This window comes from Mya arenaria, chromosome 8 (assembly GCF_026914265.1).
Source record: "Mya arenaria isolate MELC-2E11 chromosome 8, ASM2691426v1".
Taxonomy (NCBI): domain Eukaryota; kingdom Metazoa; phylum Mollusca; class Bivalvia; order Myida; family Myidae; genus Mya; species Mya arenaria.
In genome coordinates this window covers 58,683,880-58,701,663 of record NC_069129.1, presented here as the reverse complement: position 1 = coordinate 58,701,663, position 17,784 = coordinate 58,683,880, and the positions used below count along the sequence as shown (strand labels likewise).

Here is a 17,784-nt window from a genome sequence, read left to right as displayed (position 1 = left end):
ACTTAATAATCTATTGTATTAAACTTGAAAAAAGTTCGACTTCAAGTTGAGTGTTAACGAATGCGCACATGTTATTTACATCAGGATCCCCTGAATTTCAGAATGTCGTGAACCGGAAGATTTTCTGAAAATGGTATGACCCTGATATAAATAACATGAGCACATTCGTTATGTTAATTAATATGTGTTTTATTGTTTTGTTATGTCACATGCATATCATATGCCTTGACGAATACAAACTTGAACTTGTTTACACTAATTTTAAGTTTGCCAATCGCAGTTATAGGGCCGCCGCAGCATTTCCACGGTCACAAAGTGTAATTAAAACAATGAACCAGAAGACTACTTTGTAAAAAGTTTTTTTGATGGATTTACAAAAGTTGAAAAGCAAATACGAGTAACTCTTCCTAGAAATCACAATATTGAAGGTATGTTTTCTATTTCTGAGCATATCTTATTAAGTAGCCAGATATATTTGGCAAATGAATATTACCTAAATATCACAAATCAGGTTTACCTGTGTCATATAAAAAAAAATTGGCAGTCGGATGTAATTAGTTACCTGCATAGAAGAGGAAGCAGAAAGTTTATTCAAAAGAAATATACAACACACTACTTATTTGAATTAGGCCAATACGACCCTTGATCAAATTTATGTAATACAATGGCTTATATATATATGGCGGAGCATATTTATTAAATTTATAAATACGTTTATCACAATGTTAAGAACTGTATCATTATAATTCAATGTAATTTCTTAAGTATATCAGCAATTAGATCTTTGTATGTTGTATGTTTATTATTATACCACCCCTCACAGTAGATATGGTACGGGCTTTATATAATTATGTGAAACAAAATAAAACGAGCAAAAAGGTTCACAAGCATTTTTGTAATCTGCCGTTCTTCTGACGGTCTTGGAACGTTTTGACTGACATTTTATACTTCTGTTTTCGGCTATTTTAAGAATTGTTATGATTGTCAGTGACTATTCAATGAAACATTGACGTCTCATGCATCGGTGGGTATAACTTTTATGTACTATTATGAAGTTTTTCTGCATGTAATTTTACAAATACTAATACAGGGGATAAACTTGCTGATTTACATGTCTAAATCAAAAGAGAATACCAATGCACCATCGAATTTCTAAGCATTCAATCAATTAACTACACAGTGATACCATCTTTTTGATTCAGTAATCTATCGTTTTTTTCAGCAAGGCCTATTTATAAACACATGGTTTTTGAAAGTGGCCAAACACTAGAACAATTTGATGACTCATAAGGCATGCAACCTTAAAAGCCAAACGTATCCGAATTAACCAGGAAGTATTTTTTGTATACTTTAAATGTATAGTATTATGATTTTTTAATATGAGGTAATAAAAACATGCTGATTTACATGTCCAAACTACGGAATGCCGTTAGGACCATCGCTTGTGAGTGTGTTGATCTGATACGCGATACTCGATGGTGCAAACGCGGCAGTACGATGATGAAAACGCGATAGTACAATGATGAAAACGCTAAAATACGACAGTACAATGATGATAATGCGACAAAATATCGTGTTTTCACCATCGTACTGTCGCGTTTTCACCATCGTAGTTTCGTGATTTAGCGTTTTAATCATCGTACTTTCGTGTTTTCACCATCGTACTATCGCGTTTTTACCATTGTACTATCGCGTTTTCATCATCGTACTGTCGTGTTTTTATCATCGTACTGTCGTGTTTTATCATCGTTTGGAATGTTTGTTATTTATTATAAAGGCAAACACACATCTATAAAACGTTTTTGGTTTTGAAAATGTGTTGGTGAACTACATTTTACTTCATTTATCTGATAATATAGTTATTTTGTTTGCACAATGCATACAAGTGAAATAACAGCGTGACATAAAAATGTCACGAAATCTGGTTGCGTTTGGATACCGCGTTCTTTTTCAGCGAACACGTCCCAAAAGGAAATATATAACGTGTTGGCTGAAGTTCTTTAGCTAGTCCAAATCGAAAGAGAACACCAATGTATGATCGAATTCCTAAAAATTCAAGTATGTATCTTCACAGTGATACCATCCAGTTGAATCAGTAATCTATCGCTTTTTCCTCACGGGCTTTTTATAAACACATCGTTTTTTAAAAGTGGCCAAAAACTAGAACAATCTGATGACTCATAAGGCATGCAACCTTAAAAGCTGAAGGTATCCGAATAAACTAGGAAGTAATGTCTTGTTTACTTCAATTGTCAACCTTTGTAAATAGTAAATTATTTTGAGTAAACATTAAGGTAGGTTTATGCATATCATGGTTTTACATGAATGTTTGGGTTAACATGTGATTTGTTTTTTGGAATAAGTGGAATTACATATAGGTGTTTTAGTATTGTTTTTTAGTATCATGTCTGGATATTTTGATATTTTCTCAATCTGTCAGAATAGTGAGTAGTTTTTGTGCACATCTAATACTATCTAGTTTTTTCATGCTTTTTCAGAGTTCATTCAGTTGACTCCCGCTTTGCTTCACGGATGTTAATAATATAATATGTATTCCATCTAAATTGTCGGTGGCCGTTTTGTTAAGATCATTTCGCAATTTGTTGTTTGCTTGTACTTCTTTTGTGCTTTGTTATTGTTTGATTTGTGTATATTTTCCGTTATCCGTTAATCGTAAATGACTGTATTCAACAATACCGTGCCCCATTGTGATTTTCAAGCAGATTTATAATCCTCGAGTCAGCTAGTAAAATACAATATAACAACGAGCTTGTCATTCTCACATACCAGTATATACATTTCGTCATATTCGCCTTTTCTATGTTATAAGATTTTATATTCGTGAATAGCGGCGGTTTGTTTCTTTGACGTTAGGTGTCTAAGGGTATGAAAACTTGCAAAATACCCCTTCCCATGAGCCAAACAATATATGACTAAATTTGCTACATGGGTTTTGGACCTCTCTTCCTAGAAACAAAATATTTTTTTCGCCATATTGACGATTTATTTGTAAATAGAAGTCAATTTAGTATTCTTACTTATATTAACTTGTTTTCTAACGGACTCCGAATCCAGTTTGAACAAACGCTTGAAATGTAACAAAGACGCAATAATTATCACAGCTCAATATATCAGAACAAAACAGAACAGAACTTTTATGAGGCATAAACATTAACATGTTCGTAGACAAATGCATATATATATATATATATATATATATATATATATATATATATATATATATATATATATATATATATATATATACACACATTCACGGCGGCAATATAAAACAGTATTGACATAAATGTTGTATGAGAAGAGCATAAATTTAAGAACAACTATAACTATAGCTATTCAAATAATAATAGGCAATACTTAAATTAAATAAAATCACTTTTGCGCTATTCAGTAGCAATATAAACAAATTTAGCAAGTTTCCTTAACAATGCTGCATTTTCAGAACTAACAAAGTACATAGTTTTTTCTTGGCCTATGACAATAATATCGTGGTAAGCACATTTGTCTAATATCTTTATAAAATGGACATACAAGAATAAAATGATATTCATCTTCAATCATATTCATATTGTAATATATACATTTTCTATCTTGTCTAGGTATATTTCTTCATCTGCCTTCTTCTAAAGCTAACTTGTGTGCTGAACATCGCAGATACTCGATGGTTATCATTAGTGACACTATCGAGATATTTTTCATAACAAAATCTTGTTTTTATATCAAATAAAACTTGAACAAAATACCATTTCTATTCACCATAGCAAAAGGTTTTTTAAAGTCAACAAATGCACAATAAAGCTTATCCTTGTCACGTCCTTTTATCTTATTAATTATATTTTTTAATACAAATAAACAGTCTACAGTACTACGTTTATTCCTAAACCCAAATTGAAAATCGGACAAAGAATTATTATTTTCAACAAATGACCGAGCACTACTGTCCAACAACAATGAAAATATTTTAGAAAACATTCTTGTCAACATAATTCCTCTATAGTTATCAACATTATAAAAGTCCCCCTTTTTGGGCACAGGAATAATATTTCCTTTAGTCCAGGATATAGGGTATACCCCTTTAGTGTAAATATAATTAAACAGTTTACACAACAATGTAGCTAAAGAATCTTTACTATCTATAAATAAATCAGGAATTAGCATATCTTCCCCAGGACTCTTTTGATGTTTCAATCTATTTATAGCTTTTATAACTAACTTTCACTTAAATCACAATCCAATCTCATTAAAATCAGATCCCCAATATACCCTTCACGACGTTACGCTATGTACATAACGTAATGAAATGAAGTGAACGTCACGATATGATTTTAATGAGATTGATCACAATCCAACATATTAACAACGTTGTCATATACGACCTTATCGTCCTTATACACTTCATCGCTTGAAACTAGATGGTTAAAATGCAAACAAAAACCTTCAGCAGACACAGAATACTTATTAACAGTTTTCTTTTTGATTTTCTTAATTTCCTTCAAAAACTGCTTTTGATTTTCCATAGACAAATCATGTAATTGTGATGTTTTTCTTAAATTATAATTCTGTTTCGATATTCGTTTAACCCGCCTATAACAACAGCTGACAACTGAGGTGACCTATTTAACCTATATATTTTATTAGCTTTATTGAATTCACGCCGTGCTGTATCGCAATCATTATTAAACAACGGGTTTTTAAATTTTCTCCGATTATCATGATTACATTTGTTTATGTACACCAAACACCATATAAGCACATTTATACAGGATGTTTCCAAAAGTAATTATACCATTATCAATAGTATCATTAGAGCACAATACATTGTTAACAATATTGTTTAGATTATTTAACTCACTTGCAACAGCTTGTTTGTATATATTGATTCTACTATTTTTCCAAGCTAATTTTTCAGTAGCAGTGGAGTCTTCATTCTTTGTATTTTCATATACACAACGAATATTAATTTGTATAGGTACATGGCTAGAAAAAGTGTAAAGATCATGAACAATAAAACTAATAATAATGTTAAACAACAAAGCAGATATAACCGCACAATCAATAACACTTTTACCGTTGACATAAATGTATATTGACCAATATTTTTATCATCACCAATTCTGCCATTGGCAATTCTTATGTCTGTACTTTTACATATATCAAGTAATTTTATACCTGAATTTACAATACTTCACTATGTTTATCAACAATGTTAATTTATTCGTCATCACCATCTAAAGTTTTTAGATATTTGTCAAGTAATTGTACAGAATCAGCATAATCATTAAAATTTGCTGTTCGGGCATTTAGATCGCCAATAATACAAACTTAACCAAATCCATCATATAGTCGTATATTTTTTCTATTTTTTCATAATATCCATAAGCAATATAAGCAAAGCACATACAAATATCGTTTTCTAACCGAAAATATTTTTGATCTATCTTTAATCAAATAAATCCATTTTCATCACATTCTAAAACAGTAATACCATTTTTAAATATCGAACGAATAAAACTATATATCCCACCATGGCCCCTATTAGACTTTCTATTAACTGAAACACTTTCTTTTCTTGGTACAAAAATACAATCATAGCCATCAAGTGTATATTTATCATCTTTCGTTTGCCATGTTTCGGAACAAAATACAGTAACAAAATTACAGACAAAATTTACAAATTCATTGTCAGATAAACACGTTTTCAACATTCAACGCGATGATGGAAAGTTCATACTCTCCTCGCCCGTCTTAATTATTCGAGGTTGGGGTATAAAGTTTATACTTGATGTACAACTTATCGCGGGCGATATAGGCATGTTTGTTCTCGCGCTTGGCCTGTTCCATGATGGGGATCATCTCACGCCTTCTATCCAGTACCTCCTTCGGCTGTTGATCAAACACGTTTCTGCCTTGGTTAAATGCACGGGCTGCTCTCTTTACCAGTGTCTTTGAATTTAACAATTATGGGCCAAATTTTCCCGGAAATTGGGTGCCCAGGAGCCCTATGAGCCATATCAATATGTTCCACACTACGGGCTTCCGCTATTTTCAGTACGGATTTACAATAATCGAGAATCTTCTGGCTACATTTTTCGGTACTCACAGCACTTGCATACGAACCATGTACCGGGCCCGACCTCCCATGGGCCGACCTCGCCGCCTGGGTCGTTTGCGCATCGCCGCTTGCAGTTTTCATCGGTGTGGAGTCAGCGGATGCTAGTTGGTCAACGGGGTTAACCTGGAGGTCTGGGCGTAGTGCAGAGGTCTCAGAAATGTTCAAGAACACTAAATTGTCCCTCATAGACCGACATTTAAAATCTGTTACGTCATCTTTACGTTTTGTATTTTGGTCATTTAGTTGTTTATTAGTCTGTGAGATAGATTTTACCTCGCCCTGTAGCTTTTTCAACGTTTCCTCGTGCTTGTTTGTAGCAGTGTAAACAGTGTCATATTTATCACTCAGGAAGTTGTGGCTCAGCTCAATGCTAAGGATTTTAGAATTAGCTTCATCAATGAAATGTTTATTTGTGGATATTTTGGATTCAATAGTGTTTAGTCTATTCACAATTTCTACCTGCTGGGATTCAATGACATCTAATTTGCTAATTTTACTCAGAATAATGTCAATTTTAGACATCAAATTATTTGGAATTCTTTGTACTGTCTGGTGTTCCATTGGTCTAGGGATTTGGAATGGATTTAAATGTGCATTCACAGTGTTTACCAGAAAAAAAAACGAATGGCGATGTCTGAGCAAACCCACTAAACCCCACACTAGTTTGCTTAGTTTGTGGTGTACTTGCAAATCTTTAAGCAGCTGCTGGGGTAAATGTTTTGTTGTTACATTTTCCCTTTTTGCTCGTTTTGTTACTCTTTGAATTGTTTACATCGGTGCTGGTCGCCATCTTGTTTTTGTTCTCATGTTGATCATCTTGTTCACTAGACGAAGACCCTTTAGTAATCTCATTTACATTTAATTCTCTTGTTTCTGACATTTATATATTCTGCATTTTATTATCATCACTAAAACCCAATAAAATCCTATGTAAGATCCTATTTTAATTAATATTTAACTATTTATCAAGAATCAAAAAAGTTATCTCCGTCATGATCACCGGAAGTTGCGCATGTGTAGACGTATATTATGTTATAAGACCCATATAAATAAATCGTATATTGTTATAAACGTTTAAAGGAAAGTATGAGAATGCATCACGTCATGGAAACTAAATACAATTTTCAATAGCCAGTATGGAACCCGCTCTTTAAGCGTTTGTAAAAGGGTAACCCCGGTCTTCTGTCATATATCACTGTCCCATAGCACCTCGCGAATATAATTAATATAATTATATAATTATTTCCAAAACCATGTTATTCACCATCTTTTGGTAGATATATATACGAGGGTCAGTCGTAAAGTTCCTGGACTCTGCTCATGATATCGAAATTGTTTACTTTAAAACCAATATTATACAACAGTACTTTAGACGAATGTATTTGGAAGTTGTGCTGCAAATTTTACAGGAAACAACGTACAATAAAATAGCATCAACCTATTACAAATAACCATAAACAACACGGAGCACTTTGCACAGCAAAAATAACGCGACGTCACGTTAAACGTTACGCCTTTTCAAAATATTCGCCGCACGAATATATATGCTTGCATGCCTGTTTCTGCCTGTCTGCCTGCCTGCATGCATGCCTGTTTGTCTTTTCCGATTCTTTTCTTTTTTCAATGAACGAGGAAACCTGTATTCGGTATAATGCGCGAAACACTTAATTATTGTTACCCGCCTTTATCACAATTGCTTTACAAAAACTTTCCCAAACCAGTTTTTAAATATCAACCTTGATGCAAAGGTTCTTCCCTATACGATGTAACGTGGACAACTTTATGTCAGAAAACACCCTTTACAAAACATTCGCGAACTCACTCTGCTTATGAGAATCGTTTATAGCCGTTTCCATATAACGTTTCAACATATTGTAAGGACCCGTGATGGTACTGCCCTTCGCTATCGATACGTATCGACCATCTCTGTAAACATCAGTCTTACTTGATGATATATAACAATAAAATGAACGTTTTAAAAAGATATATATGAGCAATGTAAATAATTCATGTCATAAAACGCAAAATATCCATCATAGCAAATATAATTATAGCTAAGTCTGACATTAGTAATGCGCATATCTTTTGAAAACATTTCACATAAAGGTTTGAGATATCATTAGGGTCAATGACGTCCAATCTTCTTTAGGGCTTGTATGCAAGTCTTTTCGCAGCATCAGACAAATGCTTCCAAACTGAATTTTTGTTGGATCATCATATCCGTGTTTTGAATGCACCCACTTTATGGCATATATTGCAGATGAAATAACAGTGTAAGACTTTTCTTCTTTTAACAAATGTGTGATATATAAAGACACTACGATCAAATTTGCCAGTTTAGCACTTTTCAAGATACAGAAAAACAGAAAAACTCACAGTGCACTTTTCTGCCGTAAAATCCGCACGGGATTTTAATTCATATGCCGCCATGTTGTTTGTTTCGCTCTGAGTCTCTAATGGATCAAACCCTGCTCCAATGAAACGACATTGAATTGTCAATATGAGGCCAGGATCTGTTTACAACGAATAATTAATTACTTAGTCAAAATGTTTATTTTAGAACTATCATATTGAAAGGCAACGTTAATAGCTGCAGTTTGTGACTGGCAACGCAGGTTTTCATACTTGGAATTCTCAAGTCATTGTTTCGGATATGGCTATAAGAAAAATGAAATTATGGCATAAAACTTATCGTAAATAAAAACCTGTGTTGCCAGTCACAAACTCCAGCTATAAACGTTGGCTTACTATTGACGCCAAATGTCCAACTGGAAATATATTGAATTTATCCAAACTTTCCTGGCTCAAAGCATAGTACCCTCACAAGTCTGCAAATTCTGTTTTCCTTTATGTAAAAAACAGTTTCTATAATAATCTTTCTACACGTACCCTAGCCGTTCTGTCACCTTGCATTTTACTTCCAGTACCACTTGCATTTCGTAGACGCTAAGAGAAATTCAAAACTGAATAATGTCTTTCTTACCTCTTGACTTGAATTTAGAACGTCAGTTCAATTGATATAACCTCCAATATCGCCATCTTGATACATCACAAAATTATGTCCGTCTGTACGGAGATCTTTAACTACAAACCGAAGTGTCTACGCTAACATATGCCCTGTCGTTTTGATTTCGAATGGAAGTGAATCATACGCAAACTACTTTTTCTGCCTTCCGAGAACCCATGAATACCCCAAAAAAATTTACATTGGGTTTAAAAATATCTATATGATGATATGCAATTTTGAAATCGTCTGTAAAAACATATGAACATGGCTTAAACAAACATTCTGCAATCTTTTTATTTTCCAATTTCCCTTGAATGACGCAAATGTGGATTTATGTGCCTACATTCCAAAACTTGAGTATTTCCCTTTCCAAACGCCACTGTGAGTGGGTTTATTACTATTGCTACTTTATTTACTTGCTTAATAACTCCTTTTCACAACAACTAACCAATTTTATCATATAAAATGCAATTGATAACCATTTTAACAATACTAACTAATGTATGGACCCGCAGATGCCAACCGCCACATTGATAATGTGCTCCTTATTTTCCAAACTAACCTGACTAACTGCAGATCGACCAGTTTTTGCATGTGTCCAGTATATCGACAGCTGCGAAAACAAAGAATTTCAGCATTTTCTATTATTTTATTGCAAATGAATTTTCGTCGATAGAACCCCCAACTCCCTTCTGATAGCATTTCCATAAACGGTTTTATATCATTTTTAAATTATTGTTGTTGGAGTTCGTTCTGTTGTTTTTTATCATAAATGTATGGTTTCATCAATATAACTATAACATTATCACAGTATGTGCTTTTTATGACTGACTAATCAGCGAAAGTTCCTATTTCATAATATTAAGTCTTCACAAATATCATTATATTTTATTCCACCTTCGTTGTACTTTCCAGCCTTTATGTTTAGGATGCATTTTAATCTTAAATGACTGTATTCAACAAATAAATATCGTGTCCCCATTGTGAATTTTATGCACAAGGAGTAGATTTATAATCCTTGAGTCAGCTAGTTAAATTCAATGTATCAACGAGCATGCCATTTGATCGGGCAATAAACGCCCACTCGTGTTCACATTCCATTCAACACAAATTACGCATAAGACGTGACAGTATTGCTTCGTTTTTGTATATGTTATTATATTTATTTCGCCATATTTGCCTTTTCTATAATATAAGAGCTCATATTCGTGAAGTAGATTTGACGTTGGGTGTCTAAGGCTATGAAACTTGTAGATGTCTCTTCCCATGAAACAAATTATGTATAATTAAACTTGCTACATGGGTTTGAGACCTCTCTCCCTAAAAATATATTATCTATTCTTTAAAAATGTTTCCATATTGACGAATAGTTTGTAAATGAAAGTCATTTTAGGATCCTAATTTATGTTTACCTGTTCTCTCATGGAACCCGAATCCAGTTTTCTCTTTCCATGGAGTCCAGCGTACCTAACCTCGGCATCCTAAAACCTCCCAAACTGGCCCGAAATATGCAATGCCAAAACGGGGGGGGGGGGGGGTAACAGCCTCGTGGAATTGTTTGAAAGAAAGATAGTATTCACCTTTAAAACAAAGACTTATTTTACTACTTCAAATCTTTCAAGTGAGGGAAAACGACACTAAACATCGAAGAAGCTCGTGGAGGGCATCGAACCCAAAATCCTCCAAATTGCCAGGAAACAATAACCTAGGTATTGTAGCATATATCCTTTAGCATTTGAACACATATCTTTGAAATGGAAACAATGACACAGTAATTACCACAGCTCTATACATAAATGGGAAGAATATTATTATAAGACCCATATGAATAAATCGTCTATTGTTCTATACGTATCTAGGAATGTACGCGAATGCGTCACATCATGAGAACCAGAAACAATTTTCAATAGTCGGTATGGAAACCGTTCTTTAAGTGTTTGTAAAGGATAACCCTGTTGTACTATCATAAACCACTGTACCATAGCATTTATGAATGAATCGTCGTCGTCATCGGGGCGGAATAAAGATTCAAGTGCAGTTGCATAGCTAGCAAAGAAATGACTGGGGAGAAGTGTTTAATCGGAGGCATATTGAAATCAACAAATGCTTGGTTCTTTTATTCTTGTTTTTGGAGTTTAATTTGTACTTTTTTTCTAAATACTTCCTTTTTGAAAAGAGTGTTTTCTACGACGCAACCCGTGGGACGCCCCTCACGCAAAATTATAGCTGATTTCTCGTGGAGAAAAATGTTCCGATATTTTGTATGGTTTAGTATTCACTAGTTTTTTAGTATTTTTTATTAGTATTATTATTATTTTTTAGTTTTATTCTATGAACATAAATCAATGATTTTTTATTAATGCATCTATGTTCAAAATAATAACAGTTGATTCCCGAAAGCTCTTAAACAGGGCATGAAAACATGACCAGATTACAACGCCACCATTTATTGCATGAAAAATTGAAAGGTTGAACGTGTCAGCAAAACAATTGTAGATATTCATTGGTTAAAATCATTTTTCTTAGTTCTAGAAGTTGTTTCAAGATACACGGGTATTCAGTCATCCAACAGAGACCAATCTGATTCGCTTGAAGAGATGTCGTTGGTAATGAATGAGTCCACGCTAGGTTGTAAACAAAGTTTGAGTAGTTGGTAACAAAATCATCAGTTAATCTGTAAATTGTGTTGTGAATATTCTGGGTAGTTCATATTATCTTTTACAACGACAAACAATTCAAAGATATATTTGAACGATGATTTACCATTTTATTTATGATTGAGCTGTTGTTTTTCTTCTAAGCTCAAATATCCAACTGGAAAAAGATTGAATCTATCAAACCTTTCCTGGCTCAAAGCACGTTCAAGAACCCTCTCAAGTCTGCAAATCCTGTAGGTAAAAAACAGTTTCTATCATAAGTTTACACCTACTCTAGCCGTTCTGTGACCTTGCAAGTACTTTACAGTACTTTCTCTCAGACTCTAAGATACATCCAAAACTTAATTATTTCTTTTTTACCTCTTGACTTGATTTTAGAGCTTCAGTTTAATTGATATTACCTCCAATATCGCCATCTTGAAACATCGCAAAATTATGTCCTGCTGTACGGAGATATTTAACTACAACACGACGTGTCTTCGTAACATATGCCCTAGCGTTTTGATTTCGAATTGAAGAGAAGCAAACACAAACTACTACTTCGAGAACCCATGAATAGCTCATATATATTGGGATTACAACTATCAATATGATGCTATGCACTTTTAAGATCGTCTGTAAATATATATAAACATGGCTTAAACAAACATTCTGCAACCTTTATATCTTCAATGATTCCCTTGAAAAGACACCAATGTGGGTTTATGTGTCTACATTCCAAAACTAATCTTGGAATATTTCTCTCTCCAAACGCCACGGTGTGTGACTAACCACTGTTGGAACTTAATTGACTTGCTTAATAACTCCTTTTGACAACAAACAACCAATTTCATCTGATAAAAGGCAATTGATTACCATTTTACAATACTAATTATGTATGGGCCCGCGGATGCCAACCGCCACATTGATATGTGCTCCTTAAGTCTAACAACTGGAAAACGAACAGACGGTACTTCCTTCTTTATAGGAATAGCATTATTTTCCAAATTAACCCGACTAACTGCAGACCGACCATTTTTGCCCGTGTTTCAGTATTTCGACAGCTGCGAAAACAAACAATTTAAGCATTTTTCTAGTATAATACATTTTTGCTATTAATGTTTTATATTTATTTATATTTATTTTTGTTCGGGCGCAGAGCGCCAAATGTCAAAGCAAACACCGTCTCTAGTCATTGATAGAATTAGCTCAAAAACGCCACTTAAATTAGTGAAGAAAGTTTGTCTGGAAGATACTGTAAGCGTTCTTACTTGTCAATTTTCGGATTTTGAGACTGATGAAACCCCAACAAACTGTATCTACATTCAATGGAGAACCACAGTACTCAAATAAAAAGATAAACTTAATTCCAGAATTTTAAACTCCACAGTCTAATTTTATTATTTCCACCACAGACCATCACGTATCGTCAAACTCCCCGAGTAGTTGATGCACGGAACTGTTTGACAGCACGCAGACCATAAATATGGAAGACCCGTCGATGACAAAATTCACCGAGCAGCCACAAGTTAAGGCACCGCAGTTCAAGGACTTGCTGGAGAAGTTGAAAGCCAAAGAACAGCCAGAAGAGGAGGGACGGGACGTTGACTACACGAGTTTGAGTCCCAACCCTGTACCGAGTACTGAGACGAATATATACAACGGGCGCAATACGATAGCTCAGAGGGATCTGGCTTATGTTGAGAAACATTTAAACAGGTAAAGGTTTGATTTTTGTCTGTGTTTGTTGAATATCTATATACTATTTCATAAGATGTGTAGAATTGTTGATTACGAATTTTATCTTCAGTTAAGTTATTTGAGCTTTTGTATTTTATTTATTCTGATGTGAACAGTATTTTTACGAATTAAAAGTGTTTATTCATTTTTAATGCATATTGACAAGACCAACACCTTTTTCAGTTGCAGAACGATAATCTCTAATTTGAAGGGTCTGCTTGATGGACAGTCAGCTCAGTCCCAGCCCATAGCGCCGGCATGGAGGTTTGTATAGAAACCTTGTCCTTGTAATCCTTAAAACATATCTTAATTTCACCTTTGTGAGATGTTTGTCATTGTCTCTAAAAGCAACAATAATAGTTATTTCGTGTTCATTCTTCAGAAAACTGGAAATAACAATATTAAAGATTTTAAAATATTAATGATATTGTTTTCCTCACATGCCAAGATGGTTGAAACAATATATATCATATTAACGTCATCAAACAATATTTGAATATACCGGTAATATTACCCTGATACATGTCAGATTTACATCCTTACATGTTTTGCTGTTATTGACGTCGTTTGGGATAGGTATAAATGTTGTACCATGGAGGATCACGTGATCAAAATGGACCAGCTAACATTATTATAGTAACATAAAACTATGAAATATGTTTGATAACCTTTATAAACAACCAAATGTATAAACTTATTAAAGAAAAAAGAAACATCAAGATACCGTTGTCTTATACTGTTATTACAACAATTGTGTACATATAATTGATATTTAATAACTTGTCCTCAATGTCTTAGGCTACGGATGTTTTATATCTTGGTTTAGGAACCTCAGGTCCCGATTCATTAAAACTCAGAAAAAAAAAACGTTTTGGATGATGTTTTTCTTATTTAACATAATCTGATTTTGAATAAATGGGTAAACTTGAAAAGTCAATGATCATTTATTATATTTAACATTCAATAATATCATGTATGAATTGTACGTTAATCAGCCAATCAAATCGCTGGAATTTAGTTAAGACACTTCCGGTTTGGGATTACCCACTCAAAACAACTTGTGGTGAAAGGGGTCGGTGGAATTTCCAGAAAACCAGAAAACACTTTAATGTTCATAATTATATACAATAGAGTATGCATAGGGGGTTGGTACGGCTTGGGTTCATACTATAGTGTGTTAAAGGGTCGTATAACATATACCAACATTTTTACATTCTTACACAGTGGTAAATGCTGATATTGTCAGAACAGTTGCCGGGCAGAGGTTTGGGTGGTTACCTGTGGGTAGGGATTGACCTAATTATGGGAGAACCCATGCTTTTGTACGCTAAGTACTGTTTCTGATTATATCAGCGAAATATAGTTGTTTTTAAATTACATAATAAATAAATTACCTCCTCTTAGTAACATTCCAAAGATTTTTCCTATCAAGCTAGATTTAAAATAACATTTTTACCAACTACACATCAATGTACCATGCTGTAATTTCCCATGTATATGATGCTACATACAATTTTGCTATTAAAATGTTTACGATTATCTTGTAATTTACACTCTTGAAAGAACAAACCATTTAGCAGTGGTATGTCAACTAGCGGAACAGTGCGCGTGAGGATTGCCCGTTCAGCCTGGAAAACTAGTTGGTGTAATCACTATGTTCAGTGCTCAAATCCTTCTTAATTTTTGCAATTCTATATATGAATGTCATAAGGAACAGCTTTTGTGAATACTGGTTCAAATATGTGTACATATTTATACTTTAAACTATATGCTTTTACTTCACAAGCTCATTGATATGTATTGTATGTTTGTTATTCATGTCGGAAAATAGCTCATTGAGCTAATGTTTTCTTGCTATCATATAACCGACCTTAAATTTTACTTATTGTATATTGTATATTTGTGATAAGATTGAAGGTTAGTCTCATTGATTTGAAGTAATATTAACTAAAAAAAAAATGTGAATAGATATGTATACATGCATGTGTGTAAATCTTAGTTTAGTAAAGGTCAATGACATTATCAATGATTTAATTCTTAGATTTTTTTCTCACATTGGAGTAAGGATATCAACAACAAATATAGTTTAACCTTATATTAACCAGGTTTTCACAAATTGAAACCTGGTTATTAGAATTACGAACGTCGTTGTTTGGGCGGGCGTGCGTGTGGGCTGGTGCCCGGGCCGCGTCAAACTCACCTATGTAACCAAATAATTTCAGTAATGGCTGACATATCTTGACCAAACTTGGTCTTTAGGAAGAGTGTATTGATACCTTTCATAGGGTCAAGGTCAAGGTCACTGTTACTAAATAAGAGAAAAACGGTTGAAACTGAATAACTTTAGTTAGGGTTGACATATCTTGACCAGACTATAGAAAGAGTTTAGGCCACAACAAATTGATCATTTGTTCGTCGGATTTGCCGCACCTCAAATTCGAAAAACGAAAAAAAACTAAAAAAACAAACTTTTTTTTGCGCCCGCACATACTATTTGGCCGCGCATATTTTTATTTTTTGTTGACTTTTAAATTTCCTCTATTTTCTGAAATTCTTTTAGACACGACTTACGGTACAACCATTGTTTTCGCGAGTTTTTCTTTTAAATTCTTAAATGCATTTCTCAGTTTTCATATAATCATAATTGTTTAAAAAAGATAAAAATAGTAGGACTTGTAAATGTTTTAGAAACATTCTGTATTTATCAACCAGTCAATTGTAACCACGCCCCCCCCCCAACCCCCTCCCCTCAGGTCCGAGGATAGCCGGGTAAATGAACCGTGTTTTAACCTTCCAGGTGGCCCCGCAGTGCCGGGTGAATGCGGTGGATTTACCTGGCGGGGTTGGCTGGACCGAAAGTCCCCGCTAGTCCCCAGACCTGGAAGGGGGGACGGTGGTTACAATTGACTAGTGCATAACACATACAGTTTGAAAATAACATCAGTTAAATCAGAAAATAAAACCTTTTTTAAGTAAAATTACTGTTTTAATTCTCTTAATTCTTTGTGCTTATCCAATTTTTTCTTTGACCGAGTTGTAGTAAAGTGGCCTGTTATTAAAGTGGACTATTTCTTACGTTCATTGAAGCTATGGGGCCATCATGTTATCCTTTTTAAGACACGGACCTTTACACCATAGGTTCGTGGTCAAGCCGAGGTCTTGAAAGGGAAACAGCACCTGCTTTAAAATAATAACCGGTGCCACATTTGCAGAATTGTTTGGTACTGCTTCAAGTATGTTGTCCCGCAATTCAATCCACAGTGTTTCTTTTTTTAGAAATGTTCTCTGTGTTAATTACTTTTTCAATCTTCTGCAATGTCAATGTCACTACAATTTTATCATGTGCTTCAAGAGGTTCAAATTTAGACCTGACCCAATATTTGGAAATGCTCAAATGATGAATTACTCTTACTAGTCTGAAATGTTTTTTTGTGATAGTAAGTTACGGAATGAATACAATAGTTCTCTTTTTGGTCCTCGAATAATTGCACGTTACTATGAGGAACGTTGTCTTTACAATATATCCACGTTTAAATTTAAGTTAATAGTAAAGCACTGGATTTCATTGCCATTTGTTAAATATTGAGACAGATTTTCATGTGATACAATCAAAACCTTTTCATTTATAACTTAGAACCTTTGTTTGTAATTAAAAAGCATTTCTTGACATAATTTTACGATAAATTTGGTAAGAAATAAACTTTTTTTTCTTCTAATATTTCGCTCTTCGCTCGCCTCTGATTTGCCTTAAATTTAAAAAAAGTTTTGTTTTTTTTTCGCTCGCTCGCTCCTACTTTTTTTTGGCAAAATCCGTAGAACAAATGATCAATTTGTTGTGGCCTTATGGATACTTTCATGGGATTGCGTTCGGGGTCCCAAAGTCAAGGTCACTGTAATAAAAAATAGAAAAAAAGGTTGAAACTGAATAACTTTAGTCAGGGTTCACAAATCTTGACCAAACTTGGTCTAAAGGAAGAGTTTATGGATACCTTTGATGAGATTGTGTTTGGGGTTCCTGGGATCGAGGTCACTGTTACTAAAAAAGAAGAATGGTTGAAACTGAATTACTTTAGTCAGGGTTCACATACTTTGACCAAACTTGGTCTATAGGAAGAATTTATGGAAACCTTTCATGGCATTGCGTTTTGGGTTCCTAGAGTCACGGCCAAGGTCACTGTAATTAACAATTGAAAATTGGTTGAAACTGAATAACTTTATTTAGGGTTGACATATCTTGACTCAACTTGGTCTAACGGAAGAGTTTATGG

General features: G+C 34.0%; 1 protein-coding gene across 1 annotated transcript; it reads left to right on the top strand.

Annotated features, from left to right (window-relative positions):
• Positions 1–229: 229 nt before the first annotated feature.
• LOC128243666 (uncharacterized) lies at positions 230–16,432 on the top strand. The gene is made up of 4 exons (XM_052961556.1): positions 230–428; positions 13,192–13,495; positions 13,700–13,780; positions 16,314–16,432. Exons 2-4 carry the CDS (start codon positions 13,263–13,265, stop codon positions 16,333–16,335), a joined length of 336 nt encoding a protein of 111 aa, XP_052817516.1. The 5' UTR covers positions 230–428; positions 13,192–13,262; the 3' UTR covers positions 16,336–16,432.
• Positions 16,433–17,784: the final 1,352 nt, after the last annotated feature.